The sequence below is a fragment of the Bactrocera dorsalis genome, chromosome 4 (genome assembly GCF_023373825.1).
Source record: "Bactrocera dorsalis isolate Fly_Bdor chromosome 4, ASM2337382v1, whole genome shotgun sequence".
NCBI lineage: Eukaryota > Metazoa > Arthropoda > Insecta > Diptera > Tephritidae > Bactrocera > Bactrocera dorsalis.
Window position 1 is genome coordinate 25,294,060 of NC_064306.1, and position 20,767 is coordinate 25,314,826.

Sequence of the window (20,767 nt, forward strand, 5' to 3'; positions counted from 1 at the left end):
TGCCCATACTAGTCAAAACAATGTACAACCAACATTATCGCTTGTCAAATCGAAATTGACACTTAATTGGTGAGTGCGTCATGCAATAGAAACTCAGCTCTGTTTAGAAAGTGAATTATTATGGATACATTAACAATAAGTAAATTACACCAAAGGGAGTACTGTAGGAACCCAAAGCTTACAAATTGATTGAAAGCAAATAAAACCAAAAAATTTTAAGCTGCAATATGAACGAAATGCATCGTCTACATATAAACTGCATTAATACCATATAGGCACGTATGGATGTAACCACATACATATGTATGTATTTATATAGTTGATTTGTTTGAATTTCCTTTTATCGTTACAGTGAAATCTTTCTGAAAATTGCCGCTACTTTTAACGTATGCGTATCACGTGCCTCATTAGTCTTTATGAAGATATGAGAAATAACTCGAATTAAAAGAAAAAAATATTTCAACCGCGTATACTGTATATACATACTAGGTTAAATATATTTAAAGAAAGCGATTAACAAAATGTTTTCGTTGATTATTTGAATTGAGAAACTGAAAGCTTGGTTTTAGAAAGGGTGATCCATTTCGAGTTTCCCCAGCTTTTAAAGAAAAACACAGAAACTTTAAACCTAATGCAAAATGTTTATTATCATTCCAAAGAAAATTCTTTGACATTTATTTTTTAGATTATCTCTTTCAAATGTTAGCCGCGGCTACGTCTCAGATGGTCCATCCGTTGAGTCTAATTTTTGATAACGCGTGATATTTTGTTCCAAGGCCTGAATTGAAGCGGGATTGTCCGCTTTAGACTTTAGATACATATCCCCACAGGAAAGAGTCTAACGGTGTGATATCACACGATTTTGGTGGCAATCGGCCGGCCTAAAACGGGAAATTATTTGCTCACCGAAGTGTTCTGCCAACAAATCTATTGATAGATACGATGCGTGGATAGTAGCGCCGTCTTGTTGACACCAAATGTCACCGTGATCACGAGCTTCAATTTCAGGCATCAAATATCCGATCCGTTCTTACTGGCATCTTTTTTGAAGAAATGTGGCCGCAAAGCACACCAACCCGTTGTTTTTTCTGGATCAAATGGCAGCTCTTGAATCTTTTCAGGTAGCGTCCCAAATGTGGGAAATTTGGTTGTTTACATACCCATTAAACCAGAAATGAGCGTCATCGCTGAATAGAATTTGGCTCTAAAAAACCAGTTCTTCTTGGAATTTTTCAGGAGCCCATAGTCTGCTCTAGGTCTAGGTCACTTGGGAAGGTGGTCTTCAGTTCTTATACGAGCTGTATTTTGTACGCTTTCAATTTCAGATCTCAACGTAAAATGCGTAAGTGTTTTCATGATGAAATGCCAAACAACAATGAACAAAACTAACATGACAGCTTGACACGACTTCCGCGCGATCTGTCAAAATAAGGCTATTAAAAAAGTACCTTCTGTTGGATCACCCGTTATAAACAATTTGAAAGGAAAGTTACATTGTTTTATTGAAAGAATATATTTTATACGTTAACCTGGAAGTGCGATGAACTAGTTCCATTAAGACTGTAACTGTAATTGTTAGAACAGAAAGGAATAATGCCATATTTAAACATCCAGTAGCAAAACTTTTCTTTATTACCCATAGTTTCCTTCTTTAGGAGAGCAGCTTAATATTAGGAGTACACGGAGTTTTTTCAACAATCGATGGTCTGTAACACTAATCAAGACTGATATAGGGATAAGACCTGGCAATTATATGAGTCATCTACCATAGAATAGTTATATTCCAAACTACTTAAAACGCTATAAAATAACAACACTAATTCACGTGGGAACCTAATAAATCATATTTGAAGAAAAATACAATTCTGACGATATTATTCTAACATTGTGCAATGAATGAACCGCACATAGTATACTTAACCCTGTCAAAAGTTCTATTACAAGATTATGCCCTTAGAAAAATGCAACAAGAATTCAAGTTAATTTTATGTAATAATACATATTTCATACAGCACATGAGCGAAGTAAAAAAATGTATTCAAAGTGGTCACCTTTTGCTTTCAATCAAATCCTCGAACGATTCAGTCATTGATCACGCGCAGTTTGTTTTGTTTTTGATTACGATGTTCGAAGCAAAGATTTTTTGAGATTCAGGGTTTGTCCGAAAAGTAATAGAACTGAATCGATTTAAAAAAATGTATTGTATTCTTTAAGAACTTTCAAAATAGGCTCTGCGTCGATGCACCGCTGCTAGCGCGAGTTTCAAGCATTGAGAGCCGAGGTACATACATATATGCTGCTTGGATCCCCTCTGTCGTCTCAAAACGACCTTTTCAGACAAAGAAACAAAAAGTCCGGGGGCTGTAAGGTGGCTGCGGAAGCGTTGGGATGCCATCCGTGGTTAGGTAGCGTTTACAAGAAATGCGGTGTGAGCCATGGCGTTGTCGTGGTGCAACTTCCAATCAGCTGCGATGTCTTGTCGGATCCGACTTCGTTTGAGTCTCTTGAGGACTTCCACGTAAAACTTTGTGTTGACGGTTTTTCCAGGAAGAACAAATTCATATTGGACGATGCCTTTTATGTCAAAAAAATGTTTACGGTGGTTCAATGACTTCAGTTCTTGAGTGAGAACAATTTTAATCGGTTACAAATATATACTTTCTCAAAATCCGCCAGGTTGTGGTTTGAGACAGTCCTAATTCTCGAGATCGTCTTGGAATCGACAAATTGCAGTCTTCAGAAACACTTGCTGAATGGCAGCATTATTTTCATTACTTCGAGCGATTCTTAATCTTATTGGCACTTGAACATTATGTAAAGAAAATATACATTCGAAAATTTCAAAAATTCGACGAACAGCGACACTTAGAAATTGTGTCATTCCCATTAAAAAAAAACCGGTACATAGGCAGTAAACATGTCTAAATCGACTCAGCTCGTCATAATGATCGTTTATACATATACATATGTATATTTGGAAGGGCCAAGGGCGACGTTTCCATCTGGGTATTACTTCATGGCAAACTTGCTATACCCTATTCAAAGTATAATAACGCCTATTTATTTTGTAAGCATTGCAAACTTTGTAACAGAACTTATGGCAAGACTAGGTATATCAAAATAACACTGTTAACGATTAATAATAAGTTCATTTAATTTATATGATTTATACTCTGCAACTTGGCATCACCATTATCCAGGTGCACGCTGCCCTATCTGGCATCACCATGATCAGGTGACTCATTTTCGTTTCGGCATTTCTACCGTTGTAGTCAGACCATTGTGCAGTATACAAAAACAACTAGAAGCGCGATTATCAGGTGTTGCGTTTCAGCTTGGCACATCATACGATTATACTGTTCTTTGGTCAGACCATTGTCCCGTATGCAATAACAACATTATTATTTTCGCCAGTTCGCTTACCTATTATTTTTCTATATAAGCTTGAGTTAAGCATAGGATTGTTATTAGTTGTCCTCCAAATGAATTGGATGGTACTTGGAGAGTACCAAATATAGGTGAAATAAATTTATACTGAAGTTAAGTTAGATTGTGGTTTTATTACCGGGCAAATATATACGTCATACGGGTTTAATTTGAGTGTTTAGTGCAATCCTAAACAAACATACATACATCGTTTTTTGAGTCACTCCATCTCTTCTCTTTTACAGTAAATTGTTCATATTTTTCATTTATGGCAACTATACCTATGTATTCCAAAATGGAGATCTTCGACCACCGAGTAATGAAATGAAGGAGTCAGTTGTTGTTTGATGCCAAAAATAGATAAAATTCGTGTATACATATCTATAATATAAATCTTCAAACAAAAAACCAAAGATGGCTCACTGTTTTTTTTTGACGATTAAGTTTTTGTTTTTTTCCGCCCTACAGGTGTGTTATCTCTTCCAGGTGTCTATCCTCCTTTTATATTGTTTATACTAAAGTGAAGGCGAAATTTGTTAACACATGATTAGGTGGTATCAAACTCTGATGTCATAGTCAAGCCTGTTAAAGTGAATTATGAATGATATTATGCAATTGCTAATATACATATCTCTTAGATATGAAACGATGTGTTCCTGCTGTTGTTGTTACACTTCGCAGGCTAAGAAGTCACACATTTCCCTAGGCTCATGCTGAAATCTAAAATTTTTGTTTAATTTCTATCTTTCAACTATTTTTGTACGGAATACTGGAAATCTTCCATAAGGGCACGGGCTGAGTTTGCGCGTAGTCTCAAACAATACTTTTTAGTTGCTTACATTGTTTCCAAATTTGCTTAAATATCTAAAAAAATCGTGTTATTTTTACATCAAATTTATAATCTCACATTTCCACTAATATTTGTTTACATACCACGTATGCATGAGTATACACTTGGGTATGTACGTATGCCCGTACAAAATTAGACTATAGTATTTAAAACTCAGCGTGCAGACGGTCATTACAAACGTAAACAAAAGTGTACAGTACTTGTCCAATAAATTACGAACGAGAGCAAAAAAACAAAAATATATATATATGTATATGGCGACAAAATATTGAATATGATTCAATACAAAAATATAATAATTTAAGTTTAATGTATATAGCATATAAAAAATATATATTTTCTAAAATTAGCCAAATATTTATGTTTTTATTAATGATTAAAGTTAGAACTATTTTTTACTTCGTTCGTAATTTATTGGACAAGTACTGTATACACTATACAAAATGCTGTCCGTATGTATGTGTATAAATAATTTGTAAAAATTATATTTCGTTTGTTTTTGGCATTCACCCATACTAAAATATTAAGTCTTCTCTGCAGGTGCTTAGAAGCTGTTGGTAGCGCAAGTAGGCCGATATGTTTCAGGCAATATTTTTGCATACTGGCAGCATTGAATATTTTAATTCATCTACGTAAGCATATACCACTCTTCATTTATTTTATATGCCAAATGTTATGTATTATGTTCATTTTAGCTCTTTGAGTTGTAGTTTAGTTCAGTTAAGTAAACAAAAGCATATTATTATACTGTTCCATAGCATAAATTATGATATCTGCATATAGCAATTTTCAAACACATAAATTTCCCGAACGCTGCAAAGTATTAACGGATTTTATATGCATCAGCGAAAATTATTTTTCAAAACTTATATGCCTGCCATAAATATTTGTTTATTATTCGCAACATGTCGAAACAGAGAGCATAATGAATTTGTTAAACTAACGATTAAAAGCAATATCTATCCGAGATATGTATACATCGAGTTATATTTAATATTAATAATTAAGATGACGAAAGGAGCCCATCTTATGTTTTTTTTTCTTTTTTGGCGAAGACCCCGCTTATGCGGTTACAGCCGAGTTTACCATATCGCGCGAATCGTTTTTCTTTTTTTCTATTTGGCGCCAATTGGAGATACCAAATGTAGCCAGGTCCTTTTCCATCTGATCTTTCCAACGTAGTGTTGTGAGAGTGAATACTCTCAGAACTGTTTTCATCCATTCGGGCGACATAACCTAATCAGCGAAACCGCTGTCTCTTGATTCGCCGAACTACATACATATGTAAATCTCGACGTATCTCTCAAACAGTTCATCGTTCCATCTAATGCGATATTCGCCGTGGCCAATCCTTCGTAAATCTTTGGCGGAACTTTTCCCTCGAAAACTCGTAACGCCGACTCATCAGATGTTGTCATTTTCCGTGCCTCTGTGCCATATAGCAAGTGAGTGACTTTTATAGTTTTGTCTTTGTTAGTCCACAGAGGTCTTTACTTTTGAATTGCCTACTCTGTCCAAAGTACAACTCGTTGGCAAAAGTTATTCTGCTTTGGATTTCAAGTCTGACGTTGTTGTTGGTGCTAATGCTTGTTCCAAGATAGACGAAATTAGCTACAACTTCGAAGTTATGACTCTCAACAGCAGAGCTAAAGGCTTGATTGTTATGGCCAATGATTTCGATGTCATCGGCGTACGCCACAATACCTTCTTTTTCTATTTTCTCCAGCAGTAGATTGAAGAAGTCGCAGGATAGCGAAGGGGCTTGTGTGAAACTACGTTTTGGTATCGAACGGTTCGAAGAGGTCCTTCCCGATCCTGACGGAGCTTTTGGTAATGCTCAAACTCAGTTTACACAGCCGTATTAGTTCTGCGGGGATACCAAATTCAAACATAGCGACATAAAGGCATCTCATTTTTGTGCTGTCAAAAGCAGCTTTGAAATCTTTCCAAAAGTCTTTTCCAAGATTCAGTGCATGGTCAATATCTGGTCAGTTGTTGATTTTCCTGATTAGGACCAAAGAGTATTGACGGTGGGCTTTCATCTTTCACACAATACGCTCGATAGAATATTTTATGAAATGTTGATGAGGCTTATCCCACGGTAAGTGCCGGTGATTTGATCTTAACAGGACGTCAACCATCTGGGGAGCGGCACCATCCCAATTAAGGGACCGAACATTCCAGGTGCATGCCCTTAAAACGTAATCCTTAATATGTTCGCAGTGATCCGAGGCTGATTTCTTCTTTTCACTGGGGGAATTTTTTACTTGGGGGTACCGAACCCAGCACAAAACCCTGTGAAGGGATGAGTCGCCTTCCCATTTTAGCTTACTTTCCAACGGATGTTTTTTTGGCTACCAAGGGGATATTTGGTCTATAACCGGGAGTCGTGAGCTGCTTGAACCGTATTTAAAATAATCGTTTCTGGCAACTCCCAAATGAATGGCACACAAAGAGCTTTCTTCACCTGCGTGAACTTCTTCACCTGACTTCATCGTTCTTATGGTACAGTGCAAAATATACATAGGTTATACTGATTCTTTCAGCTTACAGTATGTAATTCGAAAGAGAATGATATTATTAAAATATAGCTTTGAACAAATAGTGCCTTTGAGATATCCATCCAACGTCCAAAAACTCGGACCATAACTTTTCAAGCCGACAATATGTAGAACACATTGGTTAAGACTGACTTTTTACCGAAAATATCGGTTTATTGAAGTATATACGATATTCACTTTGGAGAGAATATATTTTTACGATAACAGCATGCCATTTCAAAACTAAGTAAATGGGATCAGTACTCCCCCTAGACCTATAAAGATTTTCGAACTTCCCGTTGACTTTATTTAGCGCATATTGCTCAGTGTATGAGATATTTTATGAAATTCAGACAGTATATTTATCATATTGTCATGAAAATATTAATATAATCGGGTCAGTACTACCGGTAGCCTCCACTTATCTAATATAAGAGTGTCAAAGCTCCAGTTGGCTCTATACCGCATATAGTATATCTGTTAGTATATAGGATATCTTAGCAAATTTGTGCAAGGTAATATATTGGATATACTATATAACGCCGAAAAGGATTTTAATCGTCCCATGAATGGGTTTCTCTAATCTAGCGGACATTCCGCCGAATATGTCGGTCAACGTGTGTTTTATTTTCATAAAATTGCGTGGAAATATGCTGTCTTCTTCTTTATCTGATGCTCTTTGGTGTACTAAAAATACGAACATCAATTAAAGAACTCAAACAGAGCGCTTGTCACAACAATTCAAATGTCTTTCTGAACTCACTTTGACTATTTGTACAAAAGCATCGTATTTAAGTACCCATAAGTATGCTAATATAAATATTATATTCTGCGAACATGTGTGGAGACTGAACTTAAGTATGTTATAAGGCAGTGGCTAGTTGGTTGCGCAGGGGCAATTTGACACGACATTAAAGTGACCACTTGTCACATTGAGATGTACACATATACATATTATATACGTATGCGTGTAAATATATATGTATGAATGTTTAACTATGTATTCGACAATTTGGATCGCTTTAGATTAAGTAGTCACACATGAAACCCCGCTCGCCCAGCTGCGCCGGCTTGTCAATTGAAGCGCATAGACCACAATTCAATAGACAGCACTTCATAAGAAGAATAGAAATTAAAGCAAACACCAAATACGAACCAGCCGCAGCGCCAAGCCATTTGAAATTTGTAGCACAGATTGTGGCAGGAAATGTGCGTGGAGCGTTTAGAAACAAGAGTGGCTGGCGGAAGAGTGAGGAAGTAACGCCATATGGAAAATCTCACATGACGCCATGCCACAAGTGAACTTATTGAAAATTTACCATAAAAAAGAAAAATTGAACGCAAAAATGTATATATGTATGTACATATGTATGTATGTACACAACAGAAAGGCAAGAAGAGCAAAGCAATAAAGAGAACACGCCCAAAAATAAGCAAACGTAAATAAATACAAATTTAGGCTTTCGAAAACTGTAATTAACAGCTAGTCAAGGATAATCGTAAAATATATACAGATTTTTGTTGGATCTATTCGAAAATGATATTTCAATTGATCATAAAAAATCGTGAGCAAATTTTAGCTGCTTATTGAAAGTTAATATGCGATACTTGTGATATGTGTACCTTTTTTATACAATTTACGAGTCGCCCGTCAGTAAGAAGAGGAACAAAATAGTTAAAGGCGCCTTAAAAAGAAGCAATTATCCAATTAAATGCATTGACATGTGTATTGAAAGTTTTAAAACAAGCCAATGTATCGAGAGGAATAAGAATGAAAGAACAAAATTTTACTTCTTCAAATCTCGTTATGTAAAATCTTTGTCCGTAAAAATGTCAAAATGTTTTGAAGAAACTGAGCGGAGACCTATTCACAAGACTCTAACTTTAAGTCCAAAAATGAATGTAGTCGGAACTAGTGTATAAAATACCAGCAAAACATCATTTTGAAATGATTCATATACATATATCTAGAAAACACAATAAATCTCAAAACGGACAAGAATAATTGGAGCAACCTCAATAAATACTCAATATATGTAAGGGAATTTGATCGAGATATGTATATTGAAAAACAACGTCAGTCTTGATTCAAAATAACTCTAATTTTTATTTTATTTTTATTTTATTTTCAATTTCTTGTATGTTCAACTTCACATATTTTTAAAACACACATTTGCCGTTATATGCGGTATACGAGGCGTGTTCAAAAAGTATCGCGAATCGTAACTGACAGTTTTCTTCGATTGCAGGGGCATGGTGCATCATGAGTTCTTGCCACAGGGAAGAACGGTTAATAAGGAATATTACCTGCACCTTTTGCACCCCACGATAACGCCCCTGCTCACACACATCGTTGCTTGTGCGCGAACAAAAACAACACACTAATGATGCCGCAGCCACCGTATTCCCCAGATCTGGCTTTTTCTTGTTCCCTAAACTGAAGAGGTCCATGAAAGGACGACGTTACGCTTCTCTTGACGAGATAAAGACGGCATCGAAGGAGGAGCTGAAGAAGATAAAAAAAAAAAATGATTTTTTGAAGTGCTTCGAAGATTGGAAAAACCGTTGGCACAAGTGTATAATATCTCATGGGGATTACTTTGAAGGGGACAAAATAGATATTCATGAATAAATAAATAATTTTTGAAAAATCACAAAATTCGCGATACTTTTTGAACACACCTCGTAAAGTCAACTGACAGTTCGAAGTTCTTTCTATTAAGAATAAAGGAATTAGGAATGGACAAGTTTAATAAAAATTTTATTTAGCGCTGAATTGGAATGGAAGTGAATATAATGAATTTCGATCCTCTGATTGACGCTTTCCACATTAAGTCATATATGAGAAGGCGATTTAAACCATTTTTGTCTGCCCGTCCGTGCAAGCTTTAACTTGAGTAAAAATTAAGATTCCTAAAAAATTGGGTATATGTATATGGTATGTTCCCTATTAAACAAAAACGTACGAGTACGTAGATGGGCGTAATCGAGCCACTGCCTTGCGCACAACACGGCATTAATCAGAAACGTAAAAATGCTATAACTTAGAACTCAGTGAAGATATAGAACTGTAATTTGACACAGGGGATCGCAGCATCAAGGGACAGCAGGGTGCTTTTTTAAAAATGTGGGCGCGGCCAGCCCTTAATTTAGTTTAGTAAACATATCTCAGAAAGAATCTTATCCTGACAATGGTGTTTCCGTGTGTAAAAAATGGGTTGAATCGGGTAAATACTTTCCTGAGACCCCACATACCTTGCATAAAGATTTTCGAAGTTCCGTGTGATTTTATACCGCATATACCGGCCAATATGTGAGTTATCCCAATGAAAATGAGGGAGCCTATTTTACTTATAACAGTATATCTTTGTGCCTTTAATAAATAAAACTGGGCGAAAACTTGACCTAGCCTTCATATAACTACTATCAGGATTTTCGAACATCTGGCCGTCTTTACTACATATGATTTATAATTGAATGTCAAATACCTTAATGAAACCCAATGAACATTTTTAGTATGTATTAATGGTATGTTGTACTAGCAAAAATAGAAAAAATCGGTTCGAGGCTAAAGTCGATACTTAATATAAAATTTTACCAGCACCTGAAGAAATTTTCGGGTCTTTGATCTTTGCAACTTGTAAGAGTATAAAATGTTCGGTTACACGTGTTATTGTTTTTTCTATTTTTTAATGTTTTATGGAAGTTTTGTTGAAAAGCAGTTGAGCGCCACTGCGTATGTGTAATATTTGGTAATATCAAATATTCAGCATGTACATACATATGTACATGTATGTATACACAAATATCAGCAGCACATATCAAAAGCAATCGTACGAGCAACAATAATACACACAAACCACGAAAAAATACACAAACATACATATGTACGTAAACAAACGCTGCCGCCGACAACTTGGAGGTGCGATGAGCAATGCCAGCACGACATGAATGGTATTTAAGAATATATATTAGCGAAAAATAGCGACCTGAACACACACGCTCTCACTGAGCAAACAATTGGCAATGGTGAGCTGGCAACAAGCAATGCGCGGGTGACGCCGCCAAAAAAGCTGGCCAATGTACAAATAAACAAAACCCACATAAGCGAGCGCCCATGTACTATACATCAGTACATACCTGCCTACACACATTCTCAAATAGGCAGCCGCTTATTGTTCACCGCTAGATTGATCTGCTACAAGCACACATAAGCACACATCCCAACCTGGATGCTGGAGCTGTTTGTTTACTGTCTGCTGCCTGTTCAAGTTGTTGCTACATTTTTGGGGCTTTGCCGTAGAAACCCACCGTCATAGCGGCTCACTTTCAGTTTCGTCGCGTACGCGTGCGGTATTGAGCGGTTTCAGTTTGCAAAGCACTTGTGTGCCGGATGCTGAGGAAATACAAACCGAAAGATTTTCTAAGAAAGTGCAAAATTCTAAGAAATATTTAAATATTCTAAAGCAAAAAGTTAACAAAAAATCGCCAAAATTTTAATATTATCTGCGCAATATCGCATTTACAAAAACAACTATGTGTTCATGTGTTTTAAAAATAGATATTAAATATTAATTAATTCATAAGCACAAACGACGCGTGTCATCAACAATCAGTGCTCGCAAAAAACACAAAGCCATACATATGTATGCAAATTTATTTTGTATACTTAGTGAAAATAGCAAACTTGTATTCTAGCGCTTGTGCGTAGCATTCTATGCAATCTCGCATTACGCTGTGTGGAAGTGTGTGTGAAAAACTATAGCAGTGCATTCCGTTAAAGTGTGCAAATTAGAGTTTTTCCTGCAAAGCGGAAATTCTTAATTCCTGCAGTTAAATACAAAGCGAGCAGCAAAGCTTTGAGATGCATTCCACGGCATGCAGTGCATCAGCTTTAAACTCGACGAACTCTATGAGCACATCATCGCCAAATACGTAAGCATGCATTGTTCTTAACTTAACTAGTCGGTGCTCGTTTTGCATTTTCATGTGGAATAAAGTGTGAGAGAGCATAATTAAATGACAAAGAATAAAAATTTAATAGAGTGAATGTGGGAAAATCTCAGAAATATATAACTTAGAAAAGGTTAGCTTACCTATGTACCGCCCTGAAAAGGTAGATTACATTCCAACAATGAGTTAAGCAGATTTGGCTTATTATACATCTTGCGAAGAAAATATATTAGTTTTGTTCATATAACGATTGTTGGTAACACCACAAAATATTTGAGATAAAGAAGGAATTATATTTAAATTTGGGGTGATTAGACAAATTGATTTCCACCTATCCATCCCCTCAAGATCTCGAAATACTTTGGATACCTTAATGAAACATTACAGTCATACTCTTTCGAGCACTGTGACGGTATTGTGTAACTATAGGGAATCACAGTATTGTCAGGCGGTTATGAAATTATTCCAAAACCATACAACTCAGCCATAAATAAGCTACCAAACCAGAGTAACAAGGGTGTGACTTTGTAGCTATGATAGAAATGTTACATCTTACAGATCTTTCTTGGCGAAGTTTAACTCAATATATACCAAAATCTCAAAATACTATAGACGAGAACGAATTACAAACATATCTGTCACTTCAGTAATTTTGAAATTCTATCAAATGCCGCATACAATGCTAAGTGAGGAAAATATACAGGTATTAGTAAAATTAAGTGGAAATACTTCGTATAGCATTACGAAATTCAAGCCAAGTTAGCATGTGATCTATAGTACGAGGTTTGACAATTAAGTAATGAGATTTTATTGCCGCGCTTGTGGTAAACCTGTCACCTTGAAATTTCCTTTCTCTTTTTCTGGCATCCCTCCCCTCTCCATTGATATGTACATGTACCATCGCTCTAGCTTGTTAAGTTCGCCTGCTGCGTCAAGTTGAGTAGACGTGTGTTTGTAGTGCTCCTCACGAAAATGGAAAAACGAAATCAAGAGCAACGCGTCGCCATAAAATTTTGCGCCAGATTGGGCGAAACAGCTTCGGAAACGTACGCTAAAATTGTAAGAGAGTATGGTGATAGTGCTCTTAGTCGTGGAAACCAAACGTCAAAGCTCACGATGGTTGTCTCCGCGCGCCCCCTGCCCGAAAAAAGCTCGCATGAGCAAGTCGAAGGTGAAAACGATGATTATTGCCTTTTTTGATAGCCGTGGAATCGTCCACAAAGAATTCGTTCCATCGGGGAAAACTGTGAATCAAGTTTACTATTGCCAAGTACTCGAATGATGGCGAAAACGAGTCAACAGGGTGCGCCCAGACATCGGTCGTAACTGGATCCTTCATCACGACGACGCGCCGTGCCACACCGCCCTCAGCGTGTCCCAGTATTTAGCCTCTAAAGAGATCGCCGTGTTGCATTAGCCGCCTTATTCGCCCGACATATCACCCTGTGCCTTTTCTTGTTTCCTAAAACAAAATCGGTGGTCAAAGGAACCCATTTCAAGTCCATTACGGGCATCCAGGCGGCCGTGACGAGGGTACTCTGGCGCTGGAATCGCTGTATAGCTGCCCAAGGGGACTACTTTGAAGGGGGTGGCAAAGTTGTAGAATAATTTTACAACATACCGTTTTTATGGAATCAGTCTCATTACTTAATTGTCATACCTCGAAATTGACAATAATCCAATCTCTAAGGAAATTGTTTAGATCGTATTACTACAGCAAACTTGCCATAAAAAGTGACTGGTTCTTATGAGGAACACTTTGTAATTGTAAAGGGTATTTCGTTGTTAACGTTTCTTTTGTCAAAATTATTAGTTGGTATACATTTAATTTTTATGATTTTCATCTTTTATATTCGCATATTTTCAAACCGAACAACGACAAGAGAAATACTTTGAGCTAAAGAAATATACAGTAATACCCCGACTTACGCTACCCCGTTTTACGAGAATTCGAAGATACGCGGTTTTTCATTTTGATTGCCGCGCGAATTAAGAATGCTATTTAGGCAATTCTAAAATCTGTGTCCATTTTTTTCACCTCTGAAACCCAAGGAGAAACCATTTCAGATCCTGAACAAATCGATAGCATAATAGAAGAAGTGGTCGATATCGCCAAGCAATTAAATTTAGAGGTCGATAATGATGACGTTCAAGAATTGCTAGATTCACACAATCAAGAGCTAACAATTGACGAGGTTATAGAAATGCGTAAGTATAAGCAAGATATTGACCACACTGATTCGCTAGACCCAGTTGAATCGGTAAATCAAATGACAATTGCAAACTTAACAGAAGGGCTCAATTCAATTGAAAAGGGGTTACAAATTTTAGAAAAAATTGATTCTAATGAAGAACGCATTTCTACTACAAAACGAGGGATAAAAAAATTACTGGTATGCTACGAGGAAATTTTACGTGAAAAGAAGAAAAATTTAACTCGTCAGGCAACACTGTTAGAATATATGAAGCCTTCGACATCAAAATAACTTCGGTTTAGCTTACTTTATTCATAACAATGTAATATTTTTTTATTATCCTACACTTTATTAAACATTTTTCTTCTAAATTATTGTTTTCTTTAAACTCTGGTCCCGATTAAACAAACTTTATATATATTTATATGCAACGTTGAACCCCGATTTACGCGAATTCGACTTACACGGCAACCGCTCGGACCCACCTATCGCGTAAGTCCGGGGTATTACTGTACTTCAAAATCTCCTAAAACTTCGCGCACCTTTTATTCTTATTACGATGTAAGCTGTGGTATTCAGAAATGTTTTGTTTATCATTTAGATTAATAATAGGACATTTATTTTTGCTTTAAAATATTTTGAAGCAATATGTATGATGTCTTATATACATATACATATTTCGGGAATTGGCAGTCCTTGTGCTGAAATCTGCCAACTGATAAATTTGTTATAAAATCTGTCGGGAGGCGTATTAAAAAAATACAATACCGATACTGCGAAATACTTCTATGAAATTGTGACTGCTGATGAAATAGGGATTTGGCACCGAATGATCTCTCTTATACCGTTCGTTAAAAATAAATATTTTCGACACCTGAAGAGGTAATTGATGAGTTAAGAACGCGTGGTTTGGATATACCTCAATCAGTGTGGCAAAAGTGCTTCGAAAATAGGTTCAAACTCATGTAAAAATGTATAGATCTTCATGGAATAAAGAATAAATATTTTGAAAAACAATAAATTAATATTCGATTAAAATTTGATTTTGTTCTTGAAACCCGAAATATAAAAGGCAATTTACGTATAAGATAGATACACCTTCCTCACTGATTACATTACCCAACTTGTGTGTTCGCTCTACATCTGAGGCGAGCTTCGTATTTTCACGCAGAAATGCGACTACGACTATAAAATCATGTTTAATTGTTCTTACGTATGTACTATATATTAAAAACATGGTATACTACTTTTATCAAGATATCTTGTAATATCTTCTTCATAGCTTTCTTCAAGAGTTTACAGTGAGCGCCCACCCTTCAAGTGCAAATAGAGTGAAAAGCACATGTAACAATTTAATCGACAATGAATAATCTCAAATTCTGTAGACACTTATCCAGCAGTAGATATTGGCTTACTTATTTGTTTATGCGCTTGTGGTTCCGTGTTAAGTGTGTAAAGCATGTGGGAATTGACTTCATCAGATCTGAACTCAATGGTTCTCTGCAGTCAAGTGGCGGTGACGTGATGCTTACTAATTCATATGTAAACAAAAAGTGAAGCTAATATAAATTTACAAACACCCACATTAGTATATATCCAAGGTTATAAGTATTCCCAGCAAAAGTTTTGTGAAGAAGTTGATATGCAAGACACCTATTGGAAATTCAAATTTCGCTTGAAGATTTACAAATATACATAACATTACTGCCAAATAAAAATGTTATATATATTTGGAATGGAACAACCCAATATTATTTTTTTTAGCTTTTTATACTCTCGCAACAAAGTTGCTAAAGAGAGTATTATAACTTTGTTCACATAACGGTTGTTTGTAAGTCCTAAAACTAAAAGAGTCAGAAATACGGTTATATATACCAAAGTGATCAGGGTGACGAGTAGAGTTGGAATCCGGATGTCTGTCTGTCCGTCCGTCCGTCCGTCCGTGCAAGTCCACTCAAGTTACAGCTTACTTGAGTAAAAATTGAGATATCATGATGAAAATTGGTACACGTATTTCTTGCCTCCATAAGAAGGTTAAGTTCGAAGATGGGCAAAATCGGCCCTCTGCCACGCCCACAAAATGGCGGAAACCGAAAACCTATAAAGTGTCATAACTAAGCCATAAATAAAGATATTAAAGTAAAATTTGGCACAAAGGATCACATTAGGGAGGGGCATATTTGGACGTAATTTTTTTGGAAAAGTGGGCGTGGCCCCGCCCCCTACTAAGTTTTTTGTACATATCTCGGAAACTCCCATAGCCATGTCAACCAAACTCTACAGAGTCGTTTCTTTCAGGTATTTCCATATATAGTTCAAAAATGGAAGAAATCGGATAATAACCACGCCCACCTCCCATACAAAGGTTATGTTGAAAATCACTAAAAGTGCGTTAACCGACTAACAAAAAACGTCAGAAACACTAAATTTTACGGAAGAAATGGCAGAAGGAAGCTGCACCCAGATTTTTTTTTAAAATTGAAAATGGGCGTGACATCGCCCACTTATGGACCAAAACATACATACATTAGGAACCAATGATGATAGCAGAATAAAACTTTATACAAATACTGCATTTGAGCAGAGGTATCCCTTGTGGAAAAATTGTGGTGATCGGACTATAACTTTTCAAGGTCCCTGATATCGAACACGAAGAACTCAGTGCCTAACCTAACCTAACCTAATTTTTCACCGAAAATATCGGTAAATCTCCCGGATAATGAAATCTCGATTATCACTTTATCATGCGAGAGTATAAAATGTTCGGTAACACCCGAACTTAGCGCTTCCTTACTTGTTTTACATTCAGATTAGTGAAAATTTTTCTGAGAAAGAAAAACATTAACACCTAGAGGTTTTATTTTGTACAAAGAGATACATTTATTTTTGTAGGTTTATCAACAGTGTATCGTTGCCCGTCAATCAATCGAAATTTGTATTAAAATTCCTCCAAGCTCGAATTCGAATTCCACCAGTTCATCTCATTAACTTTGAGAGAAATAAATTTTTATCTCGATGTCCAATCGATCCAATGACGTACAGTAAAAATGTTCATGCATTGTTTTACCACAGTCAGGGTAATCTTTACAATATGTCCCCTGAATCCGAAATACTAGAAAAAATCTTGCTGACCTTCTACTATATTTATGGGTGCTTTGGACTGTTCTGTGTCTTTAAGTTAGGTTAGATTATACTTTCCGGCTGTCACGCTATACATACATAAACCTACTGGTCCTTAGTAGTGCCAGATAGAGGTTCTGTAGCTGTAGTATTCGTCATACAGGAGCTTAAAGCTATTTTTCAAACTTTAAGAGCGATTTGATATTTAATTTTGATACGTCACCTAGTTCCTTGAACTGTGAAGCTCATAGATAAGTATATCAGACGAGTTCTAGATAAGCCTGGACAGAAGCATAGGAGGTGTTTCATTCTCTCCCTCACGCTTACTGTTCTGCACTGGCAGCATGACTCGCATGTGATAAAAGAGAATTGTGATCGGTAATTAGGCCAACAACCGTGTTGCAGTCCTTTCGAGACCGTGTGAGTAAAAAACTTGCGTGCTTTTCCTCGTTGTTCTTCCCAATTCTTGGCGATACTGCATGTATTTAATGACATCCATTTTACCATGATGCGTTTATCAGCCGTTTCGGAAATTTCATTGTGTGCCGTACTGAGTCGGTTACACTTTTCGGAATTCCCTTTCGGCCTAGAACCCAGTATAGTTATTCATATTCGTACGCGCTCTTTAAAGCAGACGCAGGTTCTCTGTAAAATGTACCATTTCACTGCTTTGCATCGAAGTGTTTTTTCTCACCAGAAAACAATATGTTATCAAATAAAGAAATTCTCTTTTTTACATAATATGCAAAAATCAAAAAATCACCTTATCAAGTTAAAACTTATTTTTGTAGTTAGTACCGATTATATATTATTCGGTTCACAACTTCAGTAACCTCCATTTCATCAAATCACCCGTTCGTCACTCAACTTAAGACCTAATGTATCCCTCTTCATTTCTCCACTGCGTTTGACTGCATATCCGCTGGATGCACTTTCAGTATCACGCCTACATACAGATAGTAAACAATTGTTAAAGAGAAGGAATAGAGTGGCTTACGTATACATATATTGAGAATAGAATATACGCGTCTATTTTCGTAAGTGGATCTGCACTTGTTGTCTTGTTTAGTTAAGGAAATTTATTGAAATACATACAGTGGCGGACAAAAGTCTACATACACCCCCTGTTTTCTTCGATGTGAGAGTACAAAAACTTTTTAGAAAAATGTGTTGATACAGTTTTATTCTAATATCTATTATAATAACAATTAACTAAAAAAAATCATTATTTAACATAAAACAACAAATTTATGGAAGAAAAACTCAAAAATTGCTTTGACAAAAGTCTACATACAGTTCTAATCTCCTACTTTGTACATTGCAATATTAACAGTAAGGTAACGTTAGCCTTTTTCTTTTATTTCAATATGTTTATTGTTTGATATTTATTGAATTTAGTTGTGGTTTAAACATTTCAATAGCTATAATGGCTCCGCGAAATGAAATATCAATTGATGTAAGAAATTTGGTGATAAAAGAAAGAAAAGAAAAAAAATCATATGGTGAAATTTCTAAAATTTTTAACTTGAGTCGAGCAACAGTACAGACAATTCTAAAAAACTTTAAAAATAATGGTTCCAACGAAAATAAACCGCGCAGTGGACGCCCAAAAAAACAATCTCGTAGAGACGTCAGCCTGATTCCCAACGAAGTAGACCAAAATCCAAAAGTAAATGCTCCAAATATAGCCGAACGCGTAGTAAGTACATCACAAATGAGTATCCAACCAAAAACAATAAAAAAAAACTCTAAACGATAACGGATTCCACAGTAGAACACCACGGAAGAAACCTTTTATTTCTGAAAAAACCGGAAGCTTCGTTTAAAGTTCGCCAAAAAACACAAAGAAAAGGAAATGGATTTTTGGAAAAAAGTTTCATTTACAGATGATTCTAAATTCACCCTTTTTGGTAGTGATGAAAGGGCTAAAATTTGAAGGAAAACTAACGCCACGCTTGAACCGAAGAACGTAGTATAAATTGTGAAGCTCGATGGCGGCAGCGTAATGGTTTGGGGAGCTGTTGCGGCCTCTGGAGTTAGAAAGTTGGACTTTATTGAAGGTGAAATGGACGGTACTTATACTTAGTCTCTGTTGGAACATAATTTGAGGCCTTTGGTGGATAATTTAGGGCTCGGTTCCGGTTGGATATTTCAACAAGATAACGATCCGATGCATGCGGCGCAAATTGTCAAGGATTGGTTGCATTATTATACTCCAAGTGAATTAAATACACCACCTCAAAGTCCAAATATGAATATTATTGAACATGTATGGGGGATTTTGGAGCGTAGAATTAGAAAGAACCAAATTTCTAGCTCTGCTCTACTCTAAGAGCGCATATTGGGACCTTGGAACAGCATTACATTTGCAGCGTTGACAAATTTAGCAGAATCAATGCCACGGCGTCTTCAAGCAGTTATAGATACCAATGGGGACCCAACTAAATACTAAAACGTCTTAATAACTAGCATTTTTTACAGTTTTTCGCACTGAACTAAGATATTTTTGTACTGTATGTAGACTTTTGTCAACACAATATTTGAGTTTTTATTCCATAAATTTGTAGTTTTATATTAATTAATGGATTTTTTAAGTTTGTTGTTATTAGAAAGAAGATTAGAATAAAACTGTATCAACACATTTTTCTAAAAAGTTTTTGTACTCTCACATCGAAGAAAACAGGGGGTGTATGTAGACTTTTGTCCGCCACTGTACATATAGACAGTTTTGTATAGAAATGTGCGTTGGAAATATTTATTACTGTGAGTACTTGCTATGTTTTGGTTATGCCTTCGTGAATTTTCCAAATGTTCTTTTTGTGCATAAGAAGTATGTGCGTACATGTGTATATAGTATATCTCTTGTTTCGAAATAGAATTTTTAGACGGGTGTTTCAGCGTAGAAATGTGGAACAAACATCCGAATATAGCCACATAAATTATGGTCTAATGAGTTTGGAATTTATGTGTTTAACTGGACGCCTTTGGCATACCCGCACATAACTTCTTACGCACTTGCACATGGAGTGTTACATGTGTCTGCAGCCATCTGCTTAACCTTCATGATCGCGTCGATCGAAAATCGACTCGCCAAAAACCATAACGTGCTTTAATTGCTGTCTAAATTATGTTAGTGCTTTTTTGGCAGAGACCCTGACGCTACTCTTACATAATCATTTCATTGTTTGTCTGCGTCTGCTGTCGTTTCTAATGAGCCGTAAGCTTTGGCAGTTCATAAGTTAATCATAATGAAGTCGTATATCTTCGTGTTGGCGAGGCAACCCATCAAATAAATTAGCTTAATGACAAGTTCAATTATTTCGCTTGTGACCTTATTAAACTGTTGATGCTGTCTATGTTTAAAAGCATTTTTTGTTGTTTTTATTCTTAATACTTTTTTGTTTTCTTTGTTTAAGAGATCATATTGCATAACAACATTCCCCCATATGGCACACAACTTCGCAGACGGTGTGTTTCCACACCCTGTTCTCGCTAAGCCACTTAATATTAAGAATAAATAATCTCTTTCGTTGCCCTTGAAAAGTTGTTGCGTGCCGTCTATAAGACGTATTGTCATGCTTACGTATTGCATATGTCAATTATAGATGCATACATATTTACCTAACTCTGTGTATGGCTTGTATTTCAATATTAATATAATCGTTTCGCCGCCCACTACTTTC

The 20,767-nt window shown here is 36.2% G+C and overlaps 1 protein-coding gene across 2 annotated transcripts in view; it reads left to right on the plus strand.

Annotated features, from left to right (window-relative positions):
- The first annotated feature begins 11,149 nt into the window (after positions 1-11,149).
- LOC105221880 (scoloptoxin SSD14) overlaps positions 11,150-20,767 on the plus strand; it is a 48,074-nt gene continuing 38,456 nt past the window's right edge. The window contains exon 1 of one of the 2 annotated variants that reach the window (XM_049455985.1): positions 11,150-11,751. In XM_049455985.1, the coding sequence (XP_049311942.1) occupies positions 11,681-11,751 (71 nt within the window). In that variant the 5' untranslated portion in view covers positions 11,150-11,680. The remainder of the gene's footprint in view (positions 11,752-20,767) is intronic. The other variant, XM_049455988.1, reaches the window with a different exon arrangement.